General features: G+C 45.9%; 1 protein-coding gene across 2 annotated transcripts in view; it reads left to right on the top strand.

The window, feature by feature from the left end:
* ADAMTS2 (ADAM metallopeptidase with thrombospondin type 1 motif 2) overlaps positions 1–26,631 on the top strand; it is a 2,237,498-nt gene that overhangs the window by 898,200 nt on the left and 1,312,667 nt on the right. For both annotated transcript variants that reach the window (XM_069652661.1, XM_069652662.1), the window contains exon 4: positions 19,504–19,697. In XM_069652661.1, coding sequence (XP_069508762.1) covers positions 19,504–19,697 — 194 coding nt within the window. The remainder of the gene's footprint in view (positions 1–19,503; positions 19,698–26,631) is intronic.

Below are 26,631 nucleotides of genomic sequence, written 5' to 3'. Positions count from 1 at the left end.
TTTGTTATTACATGTCTAGATTGGTCTACATTGTGCAGCCAGTTAGAATAATTTTCATTGTGGTATGGCATTTTTAATAGCAAAGCATTAAATTGTGTGCACTGTAGGTGACTTGTCTGTATTGGATTTTTGGATTAGTGTTACCATACAAAACAATTGCAAATGGTCTGACTTTTTTGCCAATGTTTCTCAGAAAGTGTGATAATAATGTATAATGCATTAAAACACATAATTGTACCTTTCTCCTAGTGCAGTGTGCAGCGTACCCCCGCAGTAGCACGTTTATGCGTATGCGCAAGCCTCGTAATCTAGGCCGGCCCTGAGTATGGTGCGATCCGTGGTTTGTTGCCGATCTGGGAGTGAGGATTCCCCAGCATGGCTCACAGGGGCGTCCCCAAATGTTGTGCCAGCCTTCCTGTGCGCATGTCTGTCTGTGCTCCATGAGTCCGTTTTCTTGCTCCAGGTAAATTTATCTGTACATGAATCCCCATTAAAGAGGCAGACACTCATCACAGTATACTGTTGTTTCGTAAACATTTTGAGGCCCCCAACCCTCTTCCTTTTTCTACTCTGCCATCCAACGAAAATAGAGTTTCAGTTTCCTGATACTGCCTCGTTACAGCAACGTCAAGGGCCCTGCATACAGACAAAGGACACAGGATACGGATGTCCCAGAGGATAACCAAGAGTGTGTTAGTAGCGTGGTTCGTGGTTCGTGGTGGTGGTGATAGCAGGCAGGGGACGCTTGGCCACAAAGAAGGTGAGCGCATAGAGCAAGGGCGACATAGGAAGTGAGGGGTGTGCCGGAAGACTGGGAGGAGATGAGCAAACACAGCTCCTGCAGTGTACATTTGTGTTTGGGGATGTGGAGTTTGGGATATACTGACTCCGCCTTCAAAGGGGAGTCACGAGAGAAAGATTTGGAAGGGGCTGGGAGATGGACTACCTGCAGCTCTCCGCTGCTGTTTACTCTTTTAGGCCAAAGGTTTGTCTGAAATGCTAATCAGATTAATGAAAATGTGCACAATTGGTTCAAATAAGTGGGCCCAATTTACATAGATTGCACAGGGGCAAATCAGACATTGACCCGCACATCCTAGATGTCCTCCTGCCACCTCATTCCTTATTCACACAGCCTAAAACTGGAGCAAATCAGCAGCTACTGGAAGCATCTCTGAGATGCCCAAGTACACATTCTATGCAGCTCCGGTCGTGCTTTAGTTTTAGGCTTTGTGAAGGAGGGACGTGGGAGCAGGGGCAAATGTGAAATCTGCAAATCTGAAATGCTCGGGGCGTCTCTTAATTTGCTCCAGCTATTAGAGAAGCTTCGAAGGAGCAGCACTCCATGCATTTGATTGTATCGTCTATCCAGTAACTTGAAATAAACGCATGATTAATATTGGATGTTCTTCATTCTTTTATGCGGAAAGGACTCGCTTAGTGCTGTTATTTAGCTAAGACTTGCTTTGTTTGTGTCTTGCATTTGTGGTTTGTGTGTCGCTGTCCGCCTCACGCGTCCATGTGTTAAATGGATTATACTAATACCATGCAGCTTGTGTATGGATGCATAATAACAAAGCATCGTGATGGCGTTAGGCTCATAAGTGGCATGGAAAGGTATGCTTTATGCTATGATATGGCATTTGTAACGCGCCTATACACAAGTGTTTCAAGGCGCGACGAGGCAAGGGAGGGGGAACAGAGGGAAGACAGAGACAGCGATCTTACTAGGCCAGGTGACATTGAGATTGTGAAAGTGCAGGGGAAGGGGGAGGGGGAAAGTGCAGGGGCAACGGGGGAGAGGCTAGTGAAGTACATAGGATAACAGTAAAAAATAAATAAAACAGTAAATTAAAAAGTGCAGCTAGCAGCTGGCAAGGATAAGTGCACACAGCAGGTGTCAGTGCTGGTAGGGGGCTTTAGGGATACAGAAACAGCCCCAAGTGAAATGGTTGCCAAGGGGGCAGTGCAGGTGTGCAACTGGCGGGGATGCGACCTGGGCCCGAGATCAGAGGGTAGCCAGTTAACCAGTGCAGTTTCAGTTTGAAACCAGGTGATCAGCAGGGGAGAGGAGGAGAGAAAGCGGAAGCAAAGAGGAAGGTCTTGAGGTGCTTACGGAACCGGAGATGGTTCTCCTCAAGTTTCAGGGAGGCACAGAGGCTGTTCTAGAGGGAGGCCCCAGCCGAAGAAAGAGATCTACCACCAACGCATTGCTCGGAGGAGCGACTGATCCTAAGGGAGTTGGAGGCGGATGAGCGAATTCCAACAGAGTGGGAAAAAGTGTTGCAATAAAAGATCAATATCACTAACAGTATCAATAGTGTTTATTGCCTATTACAGTCTTTCCAAGTCAAATGTTTCGGTATCCGCATAAATGATTGAATAGAAAAAATCGTGAGGAGAAATTCATGAATTGTGTTTCCTATATTTTTTTGAAATTTTGGGTCGTTTTAGTTAAATTATAGGTGTGGGTTGGGGCAAGGGTATTAGTTACGATAGGGGCCTGGGGAGGGGTTGTGGAGGGTTTCCCCCTGCATTATTAGAAGAAAAAATACAATTTGGTAATTTCTCCTACGATTTTTTACATTCGATCATTTCATGGGCATTCAATTGTTTCACATGCTTCTTGTTTGCAGCATTAGCGCGGAGTCACTGAGCTGCACTCTCCTCAGCCAGGCCTAAACATTCCAGTTGACAGTTATTTAGTGAGTATCTTTAAGCCTCATCACCTGAAATGTTGTTACAATAATAGCAGCTAGTGGTGCACACCACCTTCCCCTTACCTGACATGAAGTGAAAGCAGCTTCTCTGCTCTCAACTGCCTAAAGGATGGCCTCCTGCTGCGATTAATTCGTATGAATGTGTTAGATTTTTAATAGGCACTCCGCAGACCTATTTTGAGAGGGACATGTGAAGGAAAAGACAAATCAAGAGTAATACTTTCAAGGCATTACAATGCAGCTCACTTAATGGCCCACACTGTTGGCACGGGTATGAACAGGATGTTAGAAAGCCATTTTTTAAAGATTATCTGACAGGGCATTAGAGCACAGTAGCTTAGTTCTTGGGCATACCATTAGCTGAGGACCTGACACTGGAACGCGTAATGTATCCTCACTGTGGCATCTTTTGCTTTGTGGCGAAACCTTAAACTCTGTTTAGCTGAGAAATAATCCTAGCAAAGTAAAATATGTCTCCTTGGCAGTAGCGTCAGTGAACAACTGCACGACATGCGCAATGGAAGTCAAACTGATCTGTGTGAAACAAACAGGCCCAAAACTCCTTGTACTTTTGAGACATTGATGAGGACAGCATCACTTGCATTCATTTATTTGATTTGATGTCCTTTTAATTTGTATTCAGCACTGGCCCTACTCAGAGGGTCTCATGGCGCCTTGCAAGGTTCAAAGGTTGAAAGGGTGGCATGTGAAATAGATCTTCAAAATGTTGTCCGGATAGGATAGAAAGATTAGGATAGACAAGTGGGAGCAGGGGGTGGAGGGGCGGGGGTATGTGTAGGTAAACTGGTATGTTTTGTGGCTCTTTCTGGAATTGGTGGTGGGGGTGCAATGGGGATATGGAGCGGTGCCTGGGGGTAAATGCTTGCTTTTGTGTGCATGTGTAGAGTGGAATGAGTCGGAGATAAGTAAGAGATGCTGGCTTGCTTGTCTGTTTGTGTGGGTGGTGGATATGTGTTTGTCGTGAAGGTAAGCCAGGGTTTTGTGGTGGGTGGCTTTGAAAACAATGCAATGTCCTTTGCAGGGAATTGTTGCCAGTATGGAGAGCCGGTGGAGCTGGGTGAGAGCTGGGGTGATGTGTGAATGCAATGTCCTTTGCAGGGAATTGTTGCCAGTATGGAGAGCTGGTGGAGCTGGGTGAGAGCTGGGGTGATGTGTGAATGTTTTGGTTGGTGGAGGATAAATCTGGTGGCTGCATTTTGTATGGCTTGCTGGGGGGCGTCAACGCATATATATATATATATATATGTGTGAACAAATGAGAAAAAAAGAAAAAAAATCGTACTTTTGGTGGTCGGACTTTAAAACATTTCACGCAGATCCGTATGTGACAATTATGTACATAACTGACAGAAAACAGAAGTGAATCTTCCTGCACAAATGCCTTTGCACAGGCAGTTTCCTGCCACAAAACACATTTCCATCATGGGATCAAGCTGCAAAATTTGCTTTGCATATTTTAGGGCACTGATTCATCAAGGGATGGTCTCTGGGATACGGCAAATTCTATGGCTGTTTTCACTTTTGCCTAAGCACCCCTGGTCATATTAAAGCACCACACAGACCATGGCCCTGGCAGACCCAGGCCTGCCTTTTTTTAACACGTGATATAAGCTCTCATTAAAGAATTGAACATTTCCATAATTTCTTGCAATTCTATGCCATGAAACATGGGTATGAATTCACTGATATCGACAGGCTGTTGAAGGCCCATCGCTGCCAATGATCAGCCAGCACTGACGTTGCTGGGGGGCTGACTGCCGACAACTGCCCATTCCAGCACTGCTGCTCATTGGGGCCTAGGGGAGAAACCTCTGAGCCCTTTGTGTCCACAGCCAGTCTTTCCACTGCATGCAAGTAATCCCTCTCAATCAGGGGGCGTGTGTGCAGGGCGATGCAGGTGGAGAAGGCAAATGGAACGTTGTCCCTCACATTCCTCAGCTGATATTTCTGTGTTCTAAATTTTATTTTTGAAAATAGGGTTTACCAAGGTATAGGCAAATACATAGGATCCTCTCACTCACACAGTAAATTGGCCAAAACCTAAACGAATAGCCCAGTTTTGAATACACTTGCGTAGTAGATATATTTTTTTTTTTTAACTTCTTTTTATTGGTTTACAACATAAAAGGAATGGGAGCGAACAGACAAAACAGAACCGAACAGAACCGAAACAAAAGTCACCCTCCCATTTTCCTTTCCCCCATCCTCCCCCCCTCCCTCTCCCCAAAGGCTGCCGCAGTGTGTTCGTGGTCCGTTGCCGCCTCGGGGCCGGCGCCGGCCGTTGTCAAGTTCGTAGCGGAGGGGCCGGTCTCCTGGTGGCCTCCCTCCCTTCTCTGGGAGTTTCCTTCCGTCTTGTCCTTGTATGTGTTTGCTGGTCTTTCCCAATTGGATTTGCACCATTCAGAGTCCGCGCTGGTCTCGACCTCGCCCCTTTTTTCCCGTTGGATCTCTCTCTCTGAATTGTGTAGTGTCTCCTGACGTGGGCGGTTCGATTTCTTCGTTTCCTGAGTCGTCTGGATCGCTGTTGTCAGTCGTATCTTCCTCGCCCCCTCTGCCAAACAGGTTTTGCACCAGGGAGTTCCATGCTTGTAGTTTGGCTCCGCTGTCGCTCTCTCCCCTTTGTGTAGCTCTCGCCCAGACTGCTGTCTCTGCTATTGCCCATTTCTGTAGGTCAGCCCACCATCCTTCCTTCGAGGGGCCTTCGCTCTTGTTCCATGCCATTGCTATGCGGCGTTTCGCTAGTATTGTCATTAGGTCCTTCATTTTTGCTATGTGTATCATCTGCCGGTGCCCCCTTGGGAACAGGCCCAGTAGGTATGTTGCTGGTGTTCTTGCTGGCATCTGTATGTCTGCTGTTGACGCCTTTTCTCTCACCGTGTTCCAGAAGTCTGCTATTTGCGGGCACGACCAGAACATGTGCACCATGTCGGCCTGTTCGTCTCCGCACCGCGGGCAGCTCCGGATTTGCCCTTCTCCCATCTTCGTCATTCTCTTGGGAGTTAGATATGCTCTGTGTACTATGTATATCTGCAGTTGTCTAAACCTGGCGTTTCTGGACACCTTTTTTGTGTACATGAGGACTTTGTTCCATTCCTCGTCTTCGAAAGGTTGTTGTAGTTCCTCTTCCCACCTCATCCGTGCTGTTAGTGCCTTTCTGTTGGTATGTCCCAGTATTCGCTCATAGAGTCTGGACACCGTGTGTCCTCCTTCAGATATGTCGTACCATGCCTCTAGTTCTCCTTCATCGTCCTCGGGCTCTGGCATAGTGCTCCACCTCTTCTTTATTGTTTGAACTAGGCTGTTGTGCAGGATGAATTGGCCCCTGTGTACATCTTGTTCTTCCATCAGGGTCTGGAATTCTACCCACTGTCCGTCACGCCACAGGTCCCCAATTTGGGCCACACCTTTGTCTTCCCATTGTGCTCTGTACGTGGTCAGGCTGGCCACTCGGGTGTCCACCAGCCCCGCCAGCGGGATGTGTCTTGAGCAGGGGTCTCGTATGCCTTGTGTCTTCCAGGCTCTTTTCCATAGTGTTCGGCCTAGTTGGGCTATTTTGGGTAGGTCTTTGGCTTGGGCAGCATTGATCCATAGTAATTCTCTCAGGTGGTACCTCCGGAGTGTTGGCCCTATGATTATCGTGTCTATTAAGGTCTCCTCACCCAGCCATCTCACTACAAATTGGAGTTGTGCTGCCAAGTAGTAATATTCAAAATCTGGGAGTTTGATGCCCCCCCACTCATAGCTTCTCTGTAGTGTGCTCAGTGCCACCCTGTTTCGTCCCCCTCCCCATATGAAGGTTCTCGCCATTGTGTGTAGGTTCTTGAAAAAGTGCCTCGGTATGTTGTATGGGATGTTCGTAAAGTAATATAAGAGTCGGGGTAGGACTGTCATTTTTAGTAGTGCCGCCCGGCCTATCATGCCCAACGGTAGGGTCTGCCAGAATTTCATAGCCTTTTCTATTTTGTCTAAGGCTACTTGTGTGTTACCTGCGTGTGTTTCCATGGTGTCGTGATGGATGTTCACTCCTAGGTATTTGAAGGTGTTCGGGGCCCATGTGATGCCCAGGGGCGGTAATTGATCTAACGGTACTGCGCGTAGGCCTGCCAGGGGGAAGAGCAAGGATTTTTCTCTATTAACCACTATTCCCGACAACCTTCCGAACGCGCGTAGCGCCTCTAGTAGGTCCTGCAGGTGGGTACGTGGGTTCTGTATGTAAAGGAGTATATCGTCTGCGTATATGGATATCTGGTGTGTCTCCCCGTCTATCTCTATGCCTGTGTCCTTGTAATCCGTTCTTAGGAATACTGCGAACGGTTCCAGGGCCAGGATATATAACATTGGGGACAGGGGGCATCCCTGTTTTGTGCCTCGCTCTATGCCCCATTCCCCAGAGACTTGTCTACCCGTCTTGACTCTCGCCCTCGGGTCTTTGTATAGTAGTTCTATCCATCTTATGAACCCTTGGCCAATTCCGTAGTGGGTGAGCGTTCCCAGGAGCCAGTCCCATCCCACCGAATCGAATGCTTTGATTGCATCCAGTGAGGCTACTGCACACTCCCCTCCCTCCTGGTTAGTCCTTTCTATAACGTAGTGGAGTCTGCGCAGGTTCCAGGACGTGTTTCGTTCTGGCACGTACCCTGTCTGGTCTGTGTGGATCAAGGTGGGTAGCACTCTTTTCAGGCGGTTGGCTAGTGCCGCCGTCAGGATCTTGGAGTCCTGGTTTATTAGGGAAATCGGTCTGTAGGAACCGCATTCAAGGGGGGGCTTGTCTGGTTTAAGGATCGGGATTATTATGGATTCTGACATGCTATTCGGGAGTCTTCCTTTCTCGTATGCTTCTTCTAGTGTTTCTAGCAGTCTCGGGACTATGTCATTTTTGTATTGTTTGTAAAATTCCCCTGGGAGTCCGTCCGGCCCCGGGGATTTCCCTGTCGGGAGCTGGGCGATTACTTCCGTTAGTTCCTCTGCAGTGAGAGGGGCGTCTAGTATTTGGGCCTGCTCCTCCGTCAATTGTGGGAGTTTGATTTCCGCGAGGGCTTCTCTCAGGTCTCCCTCCTCTGCCTCCTGGACCTTGGAATATAGGTTCTCGTAGAACTGCGAGAACACCTCGTTTATTCCCTCTTGGGATCTTATCACCTCTCCCTTTCTGTTCTGAATTTCATTAATTGGCTCCCGCTTAGTCTCCTGCTTGGTTAAGCAGGCCAGGAGTCTGCTAGGCTTGTCTCCCTCGGCGTGTAGTTTCTGTATATATTTTCCATAGTCTAGCCGTCCCAGTCTTTCCCAGATCTCTACGCACTGCTGTCGCAGGGCGGTGAGGTTCTCTTGTTCCGCTCCCTTCTCCCCCGCTTGTCTCTCTGCCTTCTCGATTCTCCTTTCTAACTCATCTAATCGTGCTAGGGTTTCTCGCCTGAGACCTCCCATTTTCCCCATCGCCTCCCCTCTGACTACCACCTTGAAGGCTTCCCAGACCGTTCCTGTGCTTTCTACACTACCCTCATTATGTTCAAAATAGTCTTCTATTACGCTTTGGATGTGCTCCTGGAATCCCGCATCTAGTAATGCCTCTGCTCTCAATCTCCATGTTGGTATTGGGGCTCTCCTGTGTGTGTGTGCCCATGTGGTCGTCTGGGGGGCGTGGTCGGATAGGGTTCGCGCGTGTATGTGTGCCTCAGTGAATTCCCCCAGTGTCTCCTTGCCCGTAAACAGGTAGTCTATTCGCGTGAATGTCTTGTGTGGGGCGCTATAATGTGTGTATCCCCTCTCTTCCCCGTGTACCTTCCTCCAAATGTCTTCGAGCTCGAGCTGGTCCAGTATCTGTTGTAGTGCCCTCGCTGGTGGCGCTGCTCTCTTGTGCTTATTGTCCGACCTGTCCAGCCGGGGGTCTAGTGTGCAATTGTGGTCGCCTGCCCAGATCATCGTTGCGTTCCTGTACGGGGCCAGCCTGGGCGGGAGCGTCCTGAAGAAGGCCGTAGCGTCGTGGTTTGGGGCATAGGTGTTCACGAGGCATATCTCCCGGTTTTCTAGCATCCCATGGACTACCAGGATTCTTCCTTCCGCGTCTTTCTCCTGGTTGATGAGCTGGAATGGGACGCCCGGGGCGACCCAGGTTATGACTCCTCTGGCGTAGTTGGAGTATGTTGCACTATACATCTGGCCTCCCCATTTTTCCTTTATTTTGGCCTGTTTTTCCGCCGTCAGGTGCGTCTCTTGCAATAGTGCAATGTGGGTCTTTGTTTTGTTCAGCCAAGTATAGATCCTTAGCCTCTTGACATATGCGTTCATCCCCCTGACATTCCACGTGACAATTCTTAGGACATCTCGGTCCTTGTGGGGGCTAGCGGTTGCGGCCTGTTCTTTCCCATGGGCTCGCTCAGTGTCTCATTCTCTCGGTGTGTCCCAGCCGGGGGCCCGAGTTTCTTCTTCCGGCTGTTGAGTTTTGAATCATCCGTCCGTTTTCTCCCTCGGGCCATCTCTCTCTCAGTTGGCCGCTTTGTATTGTGGGTGGTCTTGCCTCGTGCTTTCCGCCAGCTTTTTGTTCGTGGGTGCTGTCCCCTGAGTTTGCTTTCCTTGTCGGTTCTTTGTGTGTGACGGCCGTTGGATCCTCTTCCGCTCTCTTTCTTTCTTTGCGGGCTTTGCCTTAACTCCCCAACTGTTGTAACTGTTAACCCAAATAACGTCAACAAACGCCCAGCCTCCCCTCTTCCGCTCGGGCTCCACCGCTTTCCAGGTGCCGCTTTTTCCTCCTCGGCCTTGCCCGTCGCGGCGTAGTGTCTTGAAACTGACACTATAAACATTGTTTTTACTGGGGCTTCTCCGCGGGTCTTGGCGGTTCTCCTTCCCCGAGTCTTATGCTCCCTTTGTAAGTCTTTTTACTGTAGGCTTTTCAGTTTGGAGGCTGTCGGTTGCTCCTTTTCGTTTCCTCCTGGTAGGGCACCTCTACCATCTTGTTCCTGTAGCGTTGAGTGTACTTGTCGTGCCCGGTTCTAGTCTCTATTTTGTCGGGGGTGGTTTCTGTTTCGCTCGTTCCTCTCCGCCGGTTGTGGAATCCCACGTTGGTCCATCCACTCCTGGGCGTCGGTCGTTGTCTCGAAGATCTGTGTTTTCCCATCGTGCAGTATTTTTAGTTTGGCTGGGTACAGCAGCATGAATTTCACCCCTGCCGCTCGAAGGCGCTCTTTGGTCTGCCAGAACTGGGCTCTCTGCTTTTGCACGAGTGCTGTGTAGTCTGGATATATCGTTATCCTGGCTCCGTTCCTTGTGATGTTCCCTCCTTCTCTCGAGAAGGTCAGGATTTTCTCCCTGTCTTTAAAGTTCATGATTTTTGCAATCATTGGTCTTGGTGGTGCTCCTGGGCGCGGTCTTCTAGTCAGCGCTCGGTGTGCCCTTTCGACCGCGAAGCCTTGGGATAGGGTCTCTGCTCCCACTTCTTGGATCAGTAGATTCTCTATGTAGTTCGTGGGGTCCCTTCCTTCCTCCCCCTCTGGCAGCCCCACTATTCGTACGTTATTGCGCCGGGCCCTGCCTTCTGCGTCTTCAGCTCTGCGTTCTAGTGTATTAATTCTTTCCAGTGCTTCCGTCATTTGTGTTCGCGAGGCGGACACTTCCTCTGTGTTGCTCTGCGCTTGCTGTTCCACTGTTGTCATCCTTTCTGCCAGGTTTCTCGTATCTTGTCTAAGGAGTCCCACGTCTACCATCACTGCGTCCAACTTGCCTTCTATCGACGTCTTTAACGCCCCTATGGCTTCCAGTATGCTACTTTCCACTTGCCTGATCTCTCCTTGCGTGGCGTATGGCTCCGGCATGTCTTTCTCCCCAGTCTCTGGCTGTTGGTCGTCGCTCTTTCGGGTGAATGTCTCCATGACTGTTTGTCTCCCTCTGCCGCCTTTAGGCTTGTCTGGCATGTTAGTGCCCACTGCTCTTAGCCTATAGTTGGGCTCTGTTCACTCTGGTTTTGTTTGTGCTTCTGTGGGTCCCTGCTCAATTCTCCCGCTCGCTTCCGCTCTTTCTTACTTGTGTTGCCTTATCATGGCGATTTCTCTCTGTGTCTTCGCCCTCGTTGTCCGTCTGCCGTCTCTCTCCGGTGTTCACTTCTCTTTCGCTTCCAGGCGATTGGAGTCTGTGCCTTGTGTAGGGCGGCTCGTTCCCCGCGTAGTAGATATATTTGTTTCACAGTGGTAGAGTCTGTCTTTCTGCCAGATCAACTGTTCATTAGCGCTCCTGCTAGCAAGCCAAGTTTGCAGTTTCCAGCTCAAGAGACTATTTTAAGAAAAAATAAGTAATTGTGCTAGACTGCAGATGTTGAACATTATTTGCAAAAGTAGCCAAATTCCCGGTATGAAAGGATTTTGAGATAATTTATACGACTGCCTGGTGCCGGCATTCTCTTGATGTAGTACCAAAGTTAAATCAGATTTCGAGAAGTAGCTCGGGCGGGTGCTCCTTTGAAATTATGGCGCACACCCTGGGGGCAAGAAAATAAATCTTTCAGTGTATGGGTAGGATTACTGTGAACACATTAAAGCATCTGTTTTACTAAGTCTGAACAACTCCTTTTAGAGTAAGTGCTGGCCTCACTACTAACTCAAATACACAGATTTACTAAACGAATTATCAAAACATAATGCAGCTGATGGGGTTTTTATGCACCATATTTCATGGCATCTAACACTTCGTGTGAATTAGGGTAAATTGAAAGTGAACTAAAGTCTGCTTTCTCACCACTGATTTATCACCATTGTTAGAAAATCCTCACCAAGGACATTTCCATTAAATTCACCTTCATGCACACTGTATTGCACCATGCCGCTGATCATTGATCACACACTCTGATATTGAGGAACACAGATTTCATGAACAAAAGAAGAGTTATATATTTACTCAGTGGTAAAAGTGTACCGATAAAAGAAGTGGAACTGTGGTTTCAGCAGGGAAGAGGGTAGGCAGAAGCATGGTGCAACATGTGACAAGGTGGTGCCGCCGGGGCATTGCATTAGTCCAAGTGACTAGTAACTAAGGCTCCTATTACAACTTTACACCTGCACAGGGACATGTCTGGACACATCCTCTATATAGAATGGTGTATATTGTGGTAAAAAGTAGAGGAATGGTAAACAGAAAAAAATAAAAGTAGTGGAACACTGCTCCCGACCGTTCCCGCTCACTTCGATCACTGTATTTACTCTGAGCAAGCTCGACCCCCTTTCCTTTTGCTTTGATTATTTTTTCTTAAATGTTCAAGAGTATTGTAGAGTCGGATAAACTAGAGAACTTCATATCAATGTCTTCAATATTTCTGACATACACCCACTTACCCCAAATGTTCAGATAGAAATTCATCTCCCAAGAGCAGATCAACCTATTCCTGCTCAAGTTTCAGAATTCCTAATGTAGTCTATAACACCATTATGGCATGCCATTATAAATGTCCAACAGTCTCAAATCACTATAACCTGCAGTCAAATCTGTATTCTCCTTCTGAGTATATTCCGGAAAAGGTTACAGAAATTCCCTTTATTTCCCCCAGAGAGCTTGGAAGTTATTTTCTCACATGTTGTAAACCCAAGTCGTTTGAGGGCCTGCTGTAATGTCAAGATAGATTGAGGTTGTCAACTAACAGCCACAACCTTTTTTCCCACAAGTACAATCTGTGAGAGCACAGCTCGATACTAAAGCAAGTGAATCCCTTTCATTAGGCTATTCAATACCTGCCTATCTGATGGGTGCTTGAACATTTAAGTTGTACCAATTCATGAAATCACTTCTTTCCAATATCTCTGTAACATGGGGCATTTCGGCCATAAGTGCAGAAATGTTTCTGCTCCTCCTTAACCTCTTCGTCAAGCTCATGATTCACCAGCATAAAACCAATGAATACTCTTGAGTGTTCAAGTACCATCTATAAATTACCTTGTGAGTGAATCCCCTATTTTACTTACAAACACACCATGTTGACGCTGCATGGCATATTCTTCCCATGTGCCCTCATCTATTTGTGGTCTCTATGCCAAGTGATCTGAGATGGCAAAGTCTTAAAAGTCTATGTCCATCCGTTTATTTTTTACATACTAGCAGTTAGCCCTCTGGTTGGTCCTGCCTCCAGAAAGAGCCAGATGCTGAAAGGCCATAAAATCCTTTGGAGCCACACCTTTACTGATGATGTGTAACCAGCCCTAGATATAAGCGATGCACTAGCCACTTTTACTTCCTGAAAACAGGCACATACATCAGGCAACATAAAGAAATAGGCAGCAAAAGTACTTCCCACCAGACACAGGAAAATATGGACACTGTTGGGCGCCTTCGCCTGTGCTTGCACATACCCCGCTTTAGGTATGGCGCTGGACAGGTGTACCAGCAGAGCAATCCCACAGGAAGGGGCTCTGTTATTATAAGTAAACACAAGTAATGGAGTGGATTGACGCCGAACTTCACCTTCTGCAACCTAGTATTAGTTTTACATCAGTTGACTAGTCATTGTACATGTCGCATCTGTCAAGAGAGATAGAGGTGTATAGTAAGTGCCTTTACCATGAAGGGCACTTACTAATAAATCTCGACTCTGGAGATATTATTGAACTAGTATGGCGCATTTGTACGAAAGAGAGTCTTTGTCACCTGTTATTATAAGTGCCTTATCTGAAGAGGAAGTTCAAGGTAAAATCCAATGACCTGTCCATTCTGGGAAGCTAGACATCCCCACGATACTATTTTCAATTCATGGCATTTCTTGACAGATCCAGGTTTGACCCCATCAAAATCACAGGGATGAAACCTAAACGTGCTGCACCAGATTTGGACAGTGATGTCCACCGTTCTCTTTTGCGAACTGTGTGTCCCTTTTAGAATTTTTAGCTTTCTTACCTCATGGAAATTACTGCATTACCTTTCAGTCAGCCAGAAACACTTGAAAATAACTTCGGAGTTTGCAAACAACCTCCACAATAATGGACGCTATCCTCCCAAGCCAGAACATTGCTAAACCTTCCCAGTTGCGAAGCAAATGCATAATCTCCTTAACTGAACTGGGAGGTTAGTGTCATATAGTGAGGTATTAGTATGTCTAATGTGCTTGTTTGCATACTTAACTAGGCATGTGCCCTTTAAGTCCACCGCCAGGTCCCTGTGTAATGTGAGATTAAGTGTTTCTGATATATCCAAGTTAGCTTTAATTCAGGAAACCTTCCAAATTCATTTGAACTCATACAATAATTAGGGAACACCCCTTTCTGCCTTATTGCCCTTCTCAATATTTCTAGTAAGGTATTTGCCTCTGTACTTTTAGGAAGAATACAAAGATGGACAGAGAAGGAGAACCTACTCTCCAGCTCGCAAACGGGCATCAGAAATGGTTGTTGTATGGCGCATAACATCTTAGCACTGAAACTCCTCTTTAAAAGAGTACACATTCCCAATATACAACCACTTTCTCTTCAGCCTTTGACCGCGTATGTAGAGACTGTCTCTGGTGAAAAGTGGACTGTAAGGTGATTGATCCCCGAATATTAAGATGTCCAATACAAGTACACTCAACCACACAAGTACAGATTAGATTGGGCCATCACAATCACTGCATGAGGAAACTCAGTACACAAAGAGCGTTGAAACAAGTATGTATGGTGGCCCCATTCAAATTCCATTTCGATTTTTTGGATTTTCAGAACTATGTACAAGATCAGAGATTGGTGTGCCCTAAAATAGAATCAGACCATATAGCGTGGATGTCCTACATGGACGACATTATCCTTCTTGACCATACAGAAAAGGGATTACAAAGAGCGTTGCATGCTTTGGAAATTTTTTTACTTAATATCACCTTGAAGTGAACTTCACAAAAATGAAAATTATGAAGTTTGAGAATAAAATCTCTAAACGAAATTACATATGGGACTGTCAGTCAGCCATCATTGAAGTTGTTAATTAATATAAGTATCTGGGAGTCATAATGTTCATAAGATACACAGACAGAAAGTTAATGGAAAACAAATTACAAAGTGGGTACATGTTGGCCTTCAGATTAAATATTCCTCATTGGCGCTTTGGTGACTTCTCAGTTAATCCTGCTATGATGCTCTATAAACAAATGTTTATCCCAGCAATACTATATGGCTTAGAGGCAACGACAGATGATTTCAGCCCTTTGCTTCATTAGCTAGAGGGACATTACTGGAGCAACTGTCTGGGACTCCCCAAGGCCACCCCGGTGTGCCTGATTATATGTGATTTGGGATTGACCTCACTATCTTCTGAATTAAAAATTAGGAAGGGTTATTTTTACCTGGAACTCCTGATATGTGAAACAAACAGGCTCCCTGAGATCTTACGAAATGGAATTCTCTTAGGCAGCAATGTGCAGGTAAGTTTGTTTAGAGAGTGTGTGGAAATATTATTTAAAGAAATAGAGTTTAAATGGAATTTCTCAGATCCCTTAACAACACAGCACAATATTTATGAGAAAGAAAGCCAAATTATGGGACAGGCAAAACAATGAAGTAAACATCTAAATTAGCATTCAGCTCCATTCAAATATTTTCCGGACAAGACAGCTCTGAGACTTCTGTGAAAATTCAGGTTAAACCAACTGGAGGCATTGGAGGCTGTAGGTGATCGAAAGCATATAGAAAGAAGCGTCAGCAGTTGTCAAATGTGAGGAGGGTCAAATGAAATAGAAACCTTGAAACATCTATACATCGAATTTCCGGGCATGAGGGATGAGAGAGGTAACATTTTTGGGAATTTCTACACACCGAAGAAAGCCTGGGTCAGCACGATTTCTGGCCAAGATGCATGAGGGTAGGGGGCTATGGTGACGAGTGAGTTTAAATTTAGCAATTGTTGCTTTTTGTCATGAACTAACGAATAAGCTGATACATCTATAAGTTGGCAATGAAGATCTCTTTGAGATTCAAGGCTGATGAGCTTCTGAATCAGAATGATTCTAACAGCAGCGATAGGTTTAAGATCATAAAATGAAATTGTAAGCAAAAGTCAAAACTAATGATGAATTGTTTGTAAATTGCTGTGCTTTAGGTTTTTATGAATTTTTGCAAATTATTCTGAAATTTTCTTTGTTTTTTTAAGTAATACTAGCAAAAAATAAGTAATACTAGCAAAAAGTACCCGATCTCCAAGCAGGTTCTATTGAAAGACATTACAACCCTCTCATCAATTGTTGAAAATCAATGATCCTGTAGGTCGCTGTTTTGATTTGCTTATCGCTTGATGTGCTTTGCACTCTGAAGTAAACTGCACTGAGAATGTGTGTGTATGGCTGCTAACATACGCTGAAGCAGACGTTGGGAGAGGCAAGAGTTGGTGTGCTGCTAAATATTGGGACCTATTGTGCTTTCTCCCCTCCTGTTGCCTCACCCTGGCATGGTGCAGTTTGTTGCAGTGCGTTGTGGTGCAAATGTCTCAGGGCCTCATCACGAGTTGGGCATTAGCCCTTAAATGCAGTGGTAACATTATTACCACCGCATTTAAGGGCTGCCCCTATCATGAGTCTGGCTTATTTAGCCCGCTCTAATGCTCAAATGTTTGCCCCAAATACCACCAGTGGTATTAATTACTGTGCAGCAATTGCACCAAAAATTCACCACTGGTTCCAATGGACCCAATGGGCAATCGGGATTAACAATTAGCGCCCAACCCGTGATCCGGCAGTAATACACTTCTGCCCCCTTAGGAATCTCAACAATCACAGTCTTCTACTTGTGAGGTTCAGGTGTTAACTGGTGAACCATTATGCCAGATCATGAAACACGTTGTGCTTAGAACTACCCACATATAGCTTTTGACGGAGTCTGGACAACCTTTTGACTGGATCCATGTTAGATAGGCCCTGATACTTCCCCCTTACTTCGCGTCAACAATTTATATGGCTATAATGTTTCGGACGTCTTCACCTTACCTCTCCAGAAAATGTACATGCTTCACACCCTTCTTCGTAGACCCCATTGGGCCCAGCAGGGGCATGGTGCCCAGTGTGCCACCCTCATCCAACCTACAATATGTTGCTCCTAATAATGAACCATCTAAGTAAAACGATAACTAGGACTTAAAAAAAAATAGAAAGTATCAGTACAACTCATTGCCTGTGATTAAAACATACATAAATGCTCTTATGATCCTGAAGGAAACCCCCCTCTTTTAATTATGCATGATCTTCACAACTGATGACCACAACGAAGCAATCAGAGCCACAGTACATTAACTAAACTTCCTTGGTACTTTGCATTATTAAAGGTGATTCCACAGACCCTTATCCCCACGCTAGGCCATTCCCTCTAGGTCTTCAATCTTTAATCTACAATCCGTTTCTTTTTTATTGTGTCCCTCGCTGATGGAGCTCTGCCCCCAGTCCAGCTCCTTTTCTACCTCTCCGAGTGTTGGTATCCTGTGTTGTTTCCCCCTCCATTTGAACAGAAGGCCAAATACTTGCATTATACCATATCTTCTCTTGGCCTAGCTTCTTTGCGGCTTGTCTGAGGTTCATTCTCCTGGGCAAAGCGAGACTGGGAGTGTATGCAGCTAAAACACAATCCTCTCTAACTCCATGGTTGCTTCCAGGATCTGCTCTTTGAGTGTACGAGTGCAATTTCATCAGTATGTCTCCTCGACCTCCCCTCTCCTCTTCTAATTGAACCCATTCTGTGAACAGGATCCACCTGAATATCGTGTGTGCAGGCCGGGCGTTAGCTTTTGAGATAGAACTTGCATCAGTGCAGCTTGGTCTGTCCAATCAGCCTATTCAATAGCACTGTTGCTAGGCTCTCTTGATCATCTTCACTTTGCTTCCCGAAGGCTCACTGTCTGCTTTCAGGTAGTTTAGTGGGCTGTGAATCTTTCTGTGTGGGTCACTACGGTCCCTCTCAAATATGCCTTGCAAGTCCTTTTTCAAACACGCAACCAGGTCTTCTTTGGTGACATGGCATTCTCTGCTGTAGATGTCCATCCATGTCAGAAGCATCAGTGTGTGTTCTTAGTCTGCGCAGGCCTCTGGATTTTAGGCATTTAATGCAGTTTTATAAAATCAATGGCTTGAGCAATTCACTTAATAATAAATATGTCAGCATGAAGACTCCCCTTGGTACTCCATAATGTGGGCCTCCACCTCTGGAGAACATCTCATGTGCTCAGATTCCCCGGGTCTGTCTCTGTACTCAAGTCCAGGCCCCTGCCTGTGGTCAAGCCCCCTCTGCAGGCATTGGCTTGTGATTCATTTTGAGGAAATCATGTCCTTGCTTTCGCACAAGTCTGTCTTCATTACTCTTAGCTCTCCCCCTATCTATGATGACCTTTTCTATGGAGGGTCTTCATCACAGGGTCTCCTTCAGGTGCATCCATGTGCAGCTGCCCTGGGTTCCAAATGAGTCTCACAATAAACCAGCCACAATTCTGTTTTCCATACTGCTTCCGGCTGTGCCACGCTCACCAGCACCTCATTCCCATGCCAGATACGTTTCTCCGCACTGAGGCGCAGGGCCATATATGCGTCCCAGGGACCCTTCAAGGCTCTGCAGATTCTCGTTCAACCCTTAGCAGTGCAGATGTGATCCCTAGCGCGCTCTGGATGCCCTCTTGTTTTCTAAGAATACTCGAGCAGAAGCGAGTACTGCTGCGCTGGAGCTGCCTCACAGGTCTTTCTCCTGGACTTTCCTGAAGGATCCGCCTCCAGGATCCTGACCAGCTGTCTACATATTCCTCTAATTAATCGCGTGGCATTCCTGAAGGTCAGCCCCCTCAACACGCGTCCCACATTGGGTGCTCCAGCGGCAGGTTACCTCAAGCAGTGATAGGGTCGCTGCTGCATCCTTCACTCTCCTTCTCCCCTTCTAGTCTTACTGGCACTCTTGTTTTCTAGCTCCCTCTGGGACAGCAGGGTTGACGAGATCGCTCACAACCGGAGGTGAGCCCACGCTACATAGCTGGCTCCACTCCTGTCTCAGCCAGGACCAGCCACAGACGGTTCCATGTGATAATGTCCCCGCAAACATTTTTTACCGTTTTTTTGGCGGCAACATTATCCAATGGAACCTGCAGAAGACACCCCTGCAACCTACACATTTTTTTAATGGACCGGGGGGTCACCCCTGCAAACCCCGCTCCCATTTACCACATATATTGTTCCTATAAATAATGTCGCCTATGCTGTTTCCCGGCGACTATATGTATGGCGACATTATTTATGAGGATAATATTATCTGATACCCCACAGACGTTGCTCCCCATCTTCTATCTATTTGACTGCTCCCTGGAGGTCCTCCTTGCCTCTGCCGCAGTGTTCCCCTACACGGGGCGCCGTTGTGTTTTTGTTCCTTTCCTGAAGTCCCGTCCCTAGGGGGCTACTCATTTGTGCATTGGACCAGCAGAACTTCACTGCACCCCTGGGCCACGCTGACGCTGTCAAATGAAGCCCCCCATCTGTGCCTAGTGGCAGCCTTGCCCCTCTTACACTCTTCTGATATATGAACTGTAGAGAATACTTGCAGAACATTACATATACAGGACTATGCGCACCTCTTCACTAACGAATCCAGAAATAGCAATGAGTAAAACCCTTAGATTGGAGCATAATTTCACGAATAATATGTTAGGACTGTACTGTAGTGTATAGTTGCGAGGTGTAGAAAAGCATCACTTGAAATGTTTTGGTAACAATAACATGTCTGTGCATGTATGATATGATGTGTTAGAACCCAAACCATAGCTCGTAGCTTGAAAACGCACACTACGTATTAACATATGAATGCTTGCTTCATTGTAGAGCCGAAGCTGGATCTAATGGGCAGCGCGCTTGGAACGATGGACGCCCAAATGAAAGGCAGCAGAAGGCGCAGCAGGAGGCATGCATCCGATGACGACTACAACATTGAAGTGCTTCTCGGGGTCGACGACTCTGTTGTGCAGTTCCATGGAAAAGAGCATGTGCAGAAATACCTTTTGACCCTCATGAACATAGTAAGTAAAGTTTAATGTGTACAAAAGTTGCTGCTGCAGTAGGCGTGTGAAGCATAACACATCTAGCAAAGTATACAAAGAAAACGCGTGGCACAATAAAAAGCGTAACAGAAAAACTCTCTGTGCGAGAGCTTTCCCGTCATCGCGTTATCTTCTGATACCCTGCTTACTCTTAAGACAGAATTCTAAAATATGTTTATTTACGGCTGTTTTTATAGAGCCATTTTTTCGTGGGTAGGCTTCCCTGTACCTGGTATCAGGTAATAATGTCCCCATACAAAATGTCTCCTATATAATGTCCCCATACAAAATGTCCCCTATATAATGTCACCATACATAATGTCCCCATACAAAATGTCCCCTATATAATGTCACCATACAAAATGTCCCCTATATAATGTCACCATACATAATGTACCCATACAAAATGTCCCCTATATAATGTCCCCATACAAAATGTCCCCTATATAATGTCCCCATACATAATCTCCCCACACAAAATGTCTCAATGCATAATGTTGCCGGGAAAAGCCATTGGCGACATTATATATGTTGACATTAGGGATGGGGATGTCCCCTGCTCTGCTTAAAAAAAAATGAGGGGGTTGCGGGGGTATGTCCAGCATATTCAATGTAATCATGTCTCTGCAAGAAACAGCTACTTTTTTTGTCAGGAGACATTTTTGCAGGGACATTATTACCTGGAACCTTGTACCTTTGCACATGATGCAGGTGAGTGCATGTTTGGCCAATGGAGGCATATAGGTGGAAAATCGTTATTTTTTAGATGAGTTCATCACAAGAATATAGTGCACGGCACATATGCTCCAGTCAGTTTTGAGGGGGTCTCGTCCATGCTCCTTCTGAGGTGCTTAATAAGTAAAAGACTTGATGCAAGGTGGCAGTACATAGTGCACTGTGCAGTTTAGGGAGGCCTTTGACTAGCAGGGATGTCAGCATTTATCATTCTTCTATGAGCATCTTGGCTTGCTCTTAGTCATTGCTTAGTGCTAGAGGCTGCTGCTTGTTCTTTTTGCTGCTGAATTTTGTTCTACATTGTTCAACCCACCTGTTTGTTTTGGTGTTCTATGGTTATTTAAGCTATTAATGCATGGCTGGGCTATTTCGGCTTTGGGTTTTAAAAATTCCACTTTGGTCATGCCAAACACATGAGGCCTGGAGATAGGACGTTTTGATAATACACCAAAAGTCAGTGGTTCATTGGCTTTAAAGGGTTGTGCAGGGGCTTCCAGGCTAGCTTTGCAACTCACCGACAAGAAGGGTACTGCATGGAGGCTGGCTGACCCACTATTCCAGTGCTTCTGAAAATTACACTCTAATGGACACTTATAGTCCTGTAACCTACAGGGTGAGAAAGGAATGCCGCTCTAGAGAACACTGTCAAGTATCCGTACAACCCCTCAGAAGGGAAATCCTGAAATGCGGTCACAAGTTGGCAAATGGGGGAAGATATAGGACTAATGAGGGAGTGCATATCTCTGACTCTGATGTGCCAGGTGTCTCAAGGCAGCTTTGCAATACAAGGTACCATTAAACAATTGGAAAAAGTAGAGTTCAGGTGTGACAAACCGAGTCATTAAGGTAGCACTGGTTAAAACCTCAGAACAGTAAATATAATATGCATAGGATCCTCCAGGCACTCTGATATCAGGGGGTTGAGATGGAGCAGGACTGCTGCAGCTCTCATGAATGGTGCTCCCAGATCTGGTCTGCGAAAGAACATGAAACAAAAAGGGCCCCACACTCCCCCCTTTGATTGTTGGATTTGGAGAAACGAACTAATCATGCAAATGACCTGCGCAAAAGAGGCCAATGAACGCAGGACAGTCACAATGATTGTGTAACGGTCAAAGTAAAGACATATTGCAACTGTCAGAGTGTACTTATTTACAAATGCAAAACAGGAAGGAATACCAATATCCATTTGGCATACTTGCGGCCTTATTTACAAAAGCGTTGTTCAATGGAAAAGCCTTTGTAAATCAGGCCCTTTAACTTGTATCCACCAACCTCTAAGGTGAAGGTAGTATTGTAGGAGTGTTTTATCAGAAGACGTCAAGCCTGAACAGGACACTAGTCATTCACGTGGGAGACATACCGTTGATGCTGAGCTCAATGCAGTGGGTCGTGTGACTAATTTAGGCCTTTTTATCTGATTGCTTAGCATTATTTTATACTTGTTTTTATTTTTTTATTTATTGTCTGCAGACTTGGAATTTAGATGGGTTTATCTGCATCTACACATTTCTAGGCCAATACTTGCCTCTGTGATTTTTTTTGGATGCCTGTCACATGTAAGAGGGTATGTGTTAAGTGTGGCACGTGCAGATTCCCCTAAAAATCCACCTTGGTGGAGGTCAACATTAATAACCCTTGGCAACAATGTGGGCATGGTCAAATTGCAATGTGGCCACAACATATAGGTAAAACTGTCCCCCAAATGGGAAGTGAGAATTATTGAAATGTGCAGCTGTGTGAAAATTAATATTTTGATATCACTTATGGGCAAATGCTTTCTGACTGGAGGACGCTTGGAGGACACTGAAAATTGGACCATTTAGAGCAGGTGAGACGTTGCAGCAAATGTGTAGCTGAGTCAATGCTAATTAAAGCACGAATTGGCAATGGCAACAGTGTTGACTTTTGTGTAGACATGGGAAGGGCATTTGCCAGGTACTACCATAATAGCGCTAACTGGCCACTAATGGTAGCTGCTGAAAAATGTTGCACATACCTGGGCATATAATAGCAGTGTCTGGCAATTGTCTATCGTATATGTATGCACAAGATGAAACTGTTGGCTTTGCCCGTGCTTGTTTTTGATAGGACTTCAATGACGGATGCAAATACTGCTTATAAATCAAGTGGCTGAAGCCAGACCTGAATAAGACAGTTGTATTACACCAGTACAGAGTTTACAACACTGAATCAACCATTAACTTAGAAGACTGCTTTGAAGAAACACTGTCAGGCACCTCAAGTGCAAAGTTTGATACTAAAGCTTGAGAAATCTAGCTCAGACAGATCCCATGAAGGTGTATTTTGGACGGGAAGGAGCAGGAAGTGGGTCGGAATCGCCAGAGATTAGCAGGCCATGGGCAGTCAACGGGTGGGTAAATAACCAAACAACACCTACAAGCATGTGTCCCTCCTCAAGTGCCACCCCCCCCTAGCAGCGGTACTCCAATGCAATAGTTTCGGCTTATAGGTGTCACTAAATCACCACCTTATAACCAAAACTAAAAAGCAGCAGCTGCTCTTTACTAAAGGAGGCATGTATTAGGATTCAACAGGACAGCTGATGGGCAATATTCAATATTAAAGCAGTGACCCATTACAGTCATTGCTGTTAGAGCAACCCCCACTAAACTACCATAGAAGTTGTAAACAGACTATCCGAGAGGTGCAGCCAGAACAGTAGACGAAAGATGCACACCAGAAAGTTGCAAAGAGGGCTCCAATCCATTCGCCATTAAGCACTCTGTGCTGGGGAGCTGAGACACAATGCTTATTTCATCCGAGCAGTACATTGTGTAACGTTTGATTCTCATGACATATTACTGGATTTCTGGCCATAATTCCAATTAAATGGCTATGGGTTTTGTACATGTATTTTTTTCTGTTTTTAAACCTAAAATGAATAATCCATGCCAAACCAGAGTTCTGGATTTAAAGTAGTGTACACATGCGATAGGGGAGTCGGCACCACGTGTACACGTGCCATGTTCAATTGATTTGCAGATAAAACGAGAGTGTGGGATCCCCTCTGCTTGGAAAGAACATGTGTCAAGTACCAGTTGGTTTGCATATGGGCTTTACGTAGCACCAGTTGAAAGCGAGGAAAGTAGAAACGGTTTCATTTATTGCTTTGACATCGTTTTTCCAGAAGCTGTAGGGTGGTTAAAACGCTACACACGAGTGAGATGCATCATGTAATCGTACATACATGTTAGTATTACGTGCCGTTCTATAGAGCTCTGCCTAGCCCCCACACAGCACATTTTGTCATTTGTTCTCATGACTGTAATACAAGCCTTCCCGAGGGAGGACACTGTACCACAACTGGCGGGTGATGCGGTGGCGCGCGTGAAGCTGCCGGGTGTCAGCTGGATCTTCCTGAGGGTGAGGCATAAGGAGGCCGCATACTGGGAACACCAGCTGTGTGTTTTAGACTTGTAGAATGGCATAGGGAGAAGTTAAGGGAACAAGTAAACTAGCTTCTAAAAAAGAACGTATTGTACAGATGCAAACACTGCACGTATGACTAAAGAATGCAGATGGTGATGAAAACGCAATTTTGGGCCTCACTACATCTGCAATGAAGTATTATATAACATTCCAATAATAGAATGCAACGCGCGAAATTGGGTTCAGTTTAGTCGGCAGTGGGGAAGCAGCAGTGTACTCCATAAAAGTGCGGGAGACAGCCCTGGAAATCATTTTCAAGTCCAACACTTTTGCTTTGAGAACATTTGGAGATACCACACAACAGAGGCCCAGGGTGCACAGTACCCTAGAGGCCAGTCCACCCCTGGCGGGAGATGAGCTCTTTCTGTGTACACTCACTCATGTGGCGGATCTCACCTTTGGTTTGTGCGCCTTCTCAGCGTTTCCGGGTAGAATTATCGCGGTTTTTGCTGACATCATTGTGTTATGTGATGAGCTGCTGGTATTGGCAGCTGCCACGCCTGCATATTGGAACTTGCAAGTGGCGCTTGCACTAGTCACCTTGGTGGAGTCTTATTCCATTAGATGTTCCCTTAGCATAAGGGAATTATTGGACAGAGAAGTATCAGTGACTAGAATAATGATGCGGGCACACTGGAGAGATAACACTGGATCAACAACAGAGACATTCGTGCTTTGGAAGCATATATATGTTTGTTATATGCCAGAAAGGATATGGTTTATAAACATAAAAACATGTGGCAAATGTTTTCCCAAGCCTAAGATTAGTAACAGCATTACAGTGAATAACTTGGCATGGTTCATGGTGCAGTCATAGTAGTAGGAGTTTGGTCCCAATTTTCCTGTCTGGATTCAATCGTTTTCTCTTTTTAGTCTTTGTTAATTTTGGGTTTATATATCTGCTGCGCAGACGTGAATTATTAATAACAGACGCTTCTCTGTGTATTACCACGTACCATAGACATTTTATGTATACGTTTATGCTAATACCTCATTATTTTGAGGTCATCCGATGGCACATGCTGACTTTGAAATCTTGATACATTGGTTCTAACAGCGGCTTTCACACTTGTTCAAAACAATGTGTAATTCTAGACACAGAAGGCATGTAAATGTGTAATGTAATGTAAATGTAAAGAAAAACATCAACCGTGATTTATAAAATCAAGTAAAGTTGTATTGTTTTCGCCTCAGAACATTTCACAAACAGATGCAATGCAGTATCAGAGAAGAGCAAAGTTTCAACATTCGTGCCCTTGCAAACACACACAGGGCCCGATTCATGGAATAATCTGCGCTGAAAATAGGGTACTTGCGAATGAAATCATGCGCAAGTTCCAGTTTGTCAATTCATGGAACACAGTGTGAAGGGCTTACCCGGGACTTGCGAGGAATTCGCGCCGGTCCAGCAAGTCACTGCGACCCGACGAACACCTTGGGCGAGACTCCAAGAGAAGAGCTGTCCGGCCCTGCGCAGCCGCCTTAAAAGGGGGTGGAAGATGTGGAATGAGAAAGAACAAGCGAAAATGTGGGTGTTACGAGAGACGTACCACCGTCAAACAATCGCACCGCCAATACGCACGCAAAACAAACATATTCATGGAATTTAACAGGGAACGGCGGGTCGCAAAATAGAAAGTGAAAATCCAGAAACACCTACGCCACGCGATAGCAGACATAAACGTCATTGCGCACACTAACAAATGTTTAAAAAGCATGCACGCTCAACAAACGCACAGATACAGCCACAATGATAGCACCATTTGTTGCAGCAATTAATCAGGGACACCTCAGGAGGAGGAGGATGGCCAAGGCCCGAATCTTCCATCCAACGACCAGCCTTTTTAGGATGCCTGATGACCAGGTCTATGGCAGGCATAGGTCCCCCCCCCATACAATCCTAGACCTGGTTACAGAGTGGGCAGATGACTTCATATCACTCATCATGTGCTCCCAAGCACTAAACCCCTTGCAAAAGGGGCTCACTGCTCTGCCTTTTTTGGTCACTGGCTCATTCCAGCGGACCACCGCCATAGTAGGTGGCATCTACCAGGCGACGCAATCTCGCTGCTTACACCAGGGGTTGGCAACCATAACTGCACGTCCTTCTATCCGCTGGCATATATATATATATGCCGAGAATACAGACAGAAAGGCAAGCAGTGGTCCAGGATTTTTATGGGATGGCGCACTTCCCAAAAGTGCTAGGTGCCATTGATTGCACCCATGTTGCTCTACGTCCACCTAGAGCAACAGGGCACACCTACTGCAACCAGAAACCTTGGCACTCCATCAATGTTCAGGTTGTGTGTGATGGCAAAGGCATCATTACTGAAGTGTATGCCAACTATCCTGGTAGCACACATGATAGTTACATCTTCAGGATGTCTCTGCTACACTGGGCCCTGGAAGCTGGGAAGCATGACAACACATGGCTCATTAGTGAGTATGAATAACCATGTACATGCATGCATGTTGCACACAGACCAATAGACACTGTCAACAAATGACAATGACAACCATTCTCACCTCTATAGGGGACAGTGCCTTCCCTCTGAGCACATACATGATGATGCCCATAGGCAACCCCAACACACTTGCCGAGGTAAGGTACAACACTGTGCATATTGCAACTCGGGCATAGTGGAGTGCACATTCGGAGTGCTCAAGTCACGTTTCCGCTCCCTTCACCACTCTGGTGGTGTGTTGCTATATTCACCACCAG

This window comes from Ambystoma mexicanum, chromosome 3p (genome assembly GCF_040938575.1).
Source record: "Ambystoma mexicanum isolate Mex_15411 chromosome 3p, UKY_AmexF1_1, whole genome shotgun sequence".
NCBI classification, from domain to species: domain Eukaryota; kingdom Metazoa; phylum Chordata; class Amphibia; order Caudata; family Ambystomatidae; genus Ambystoma; species Ambystoma mexicanum.
This window is presented reverse-complemented; position numbering and strand designations above follow the sequence as displayed.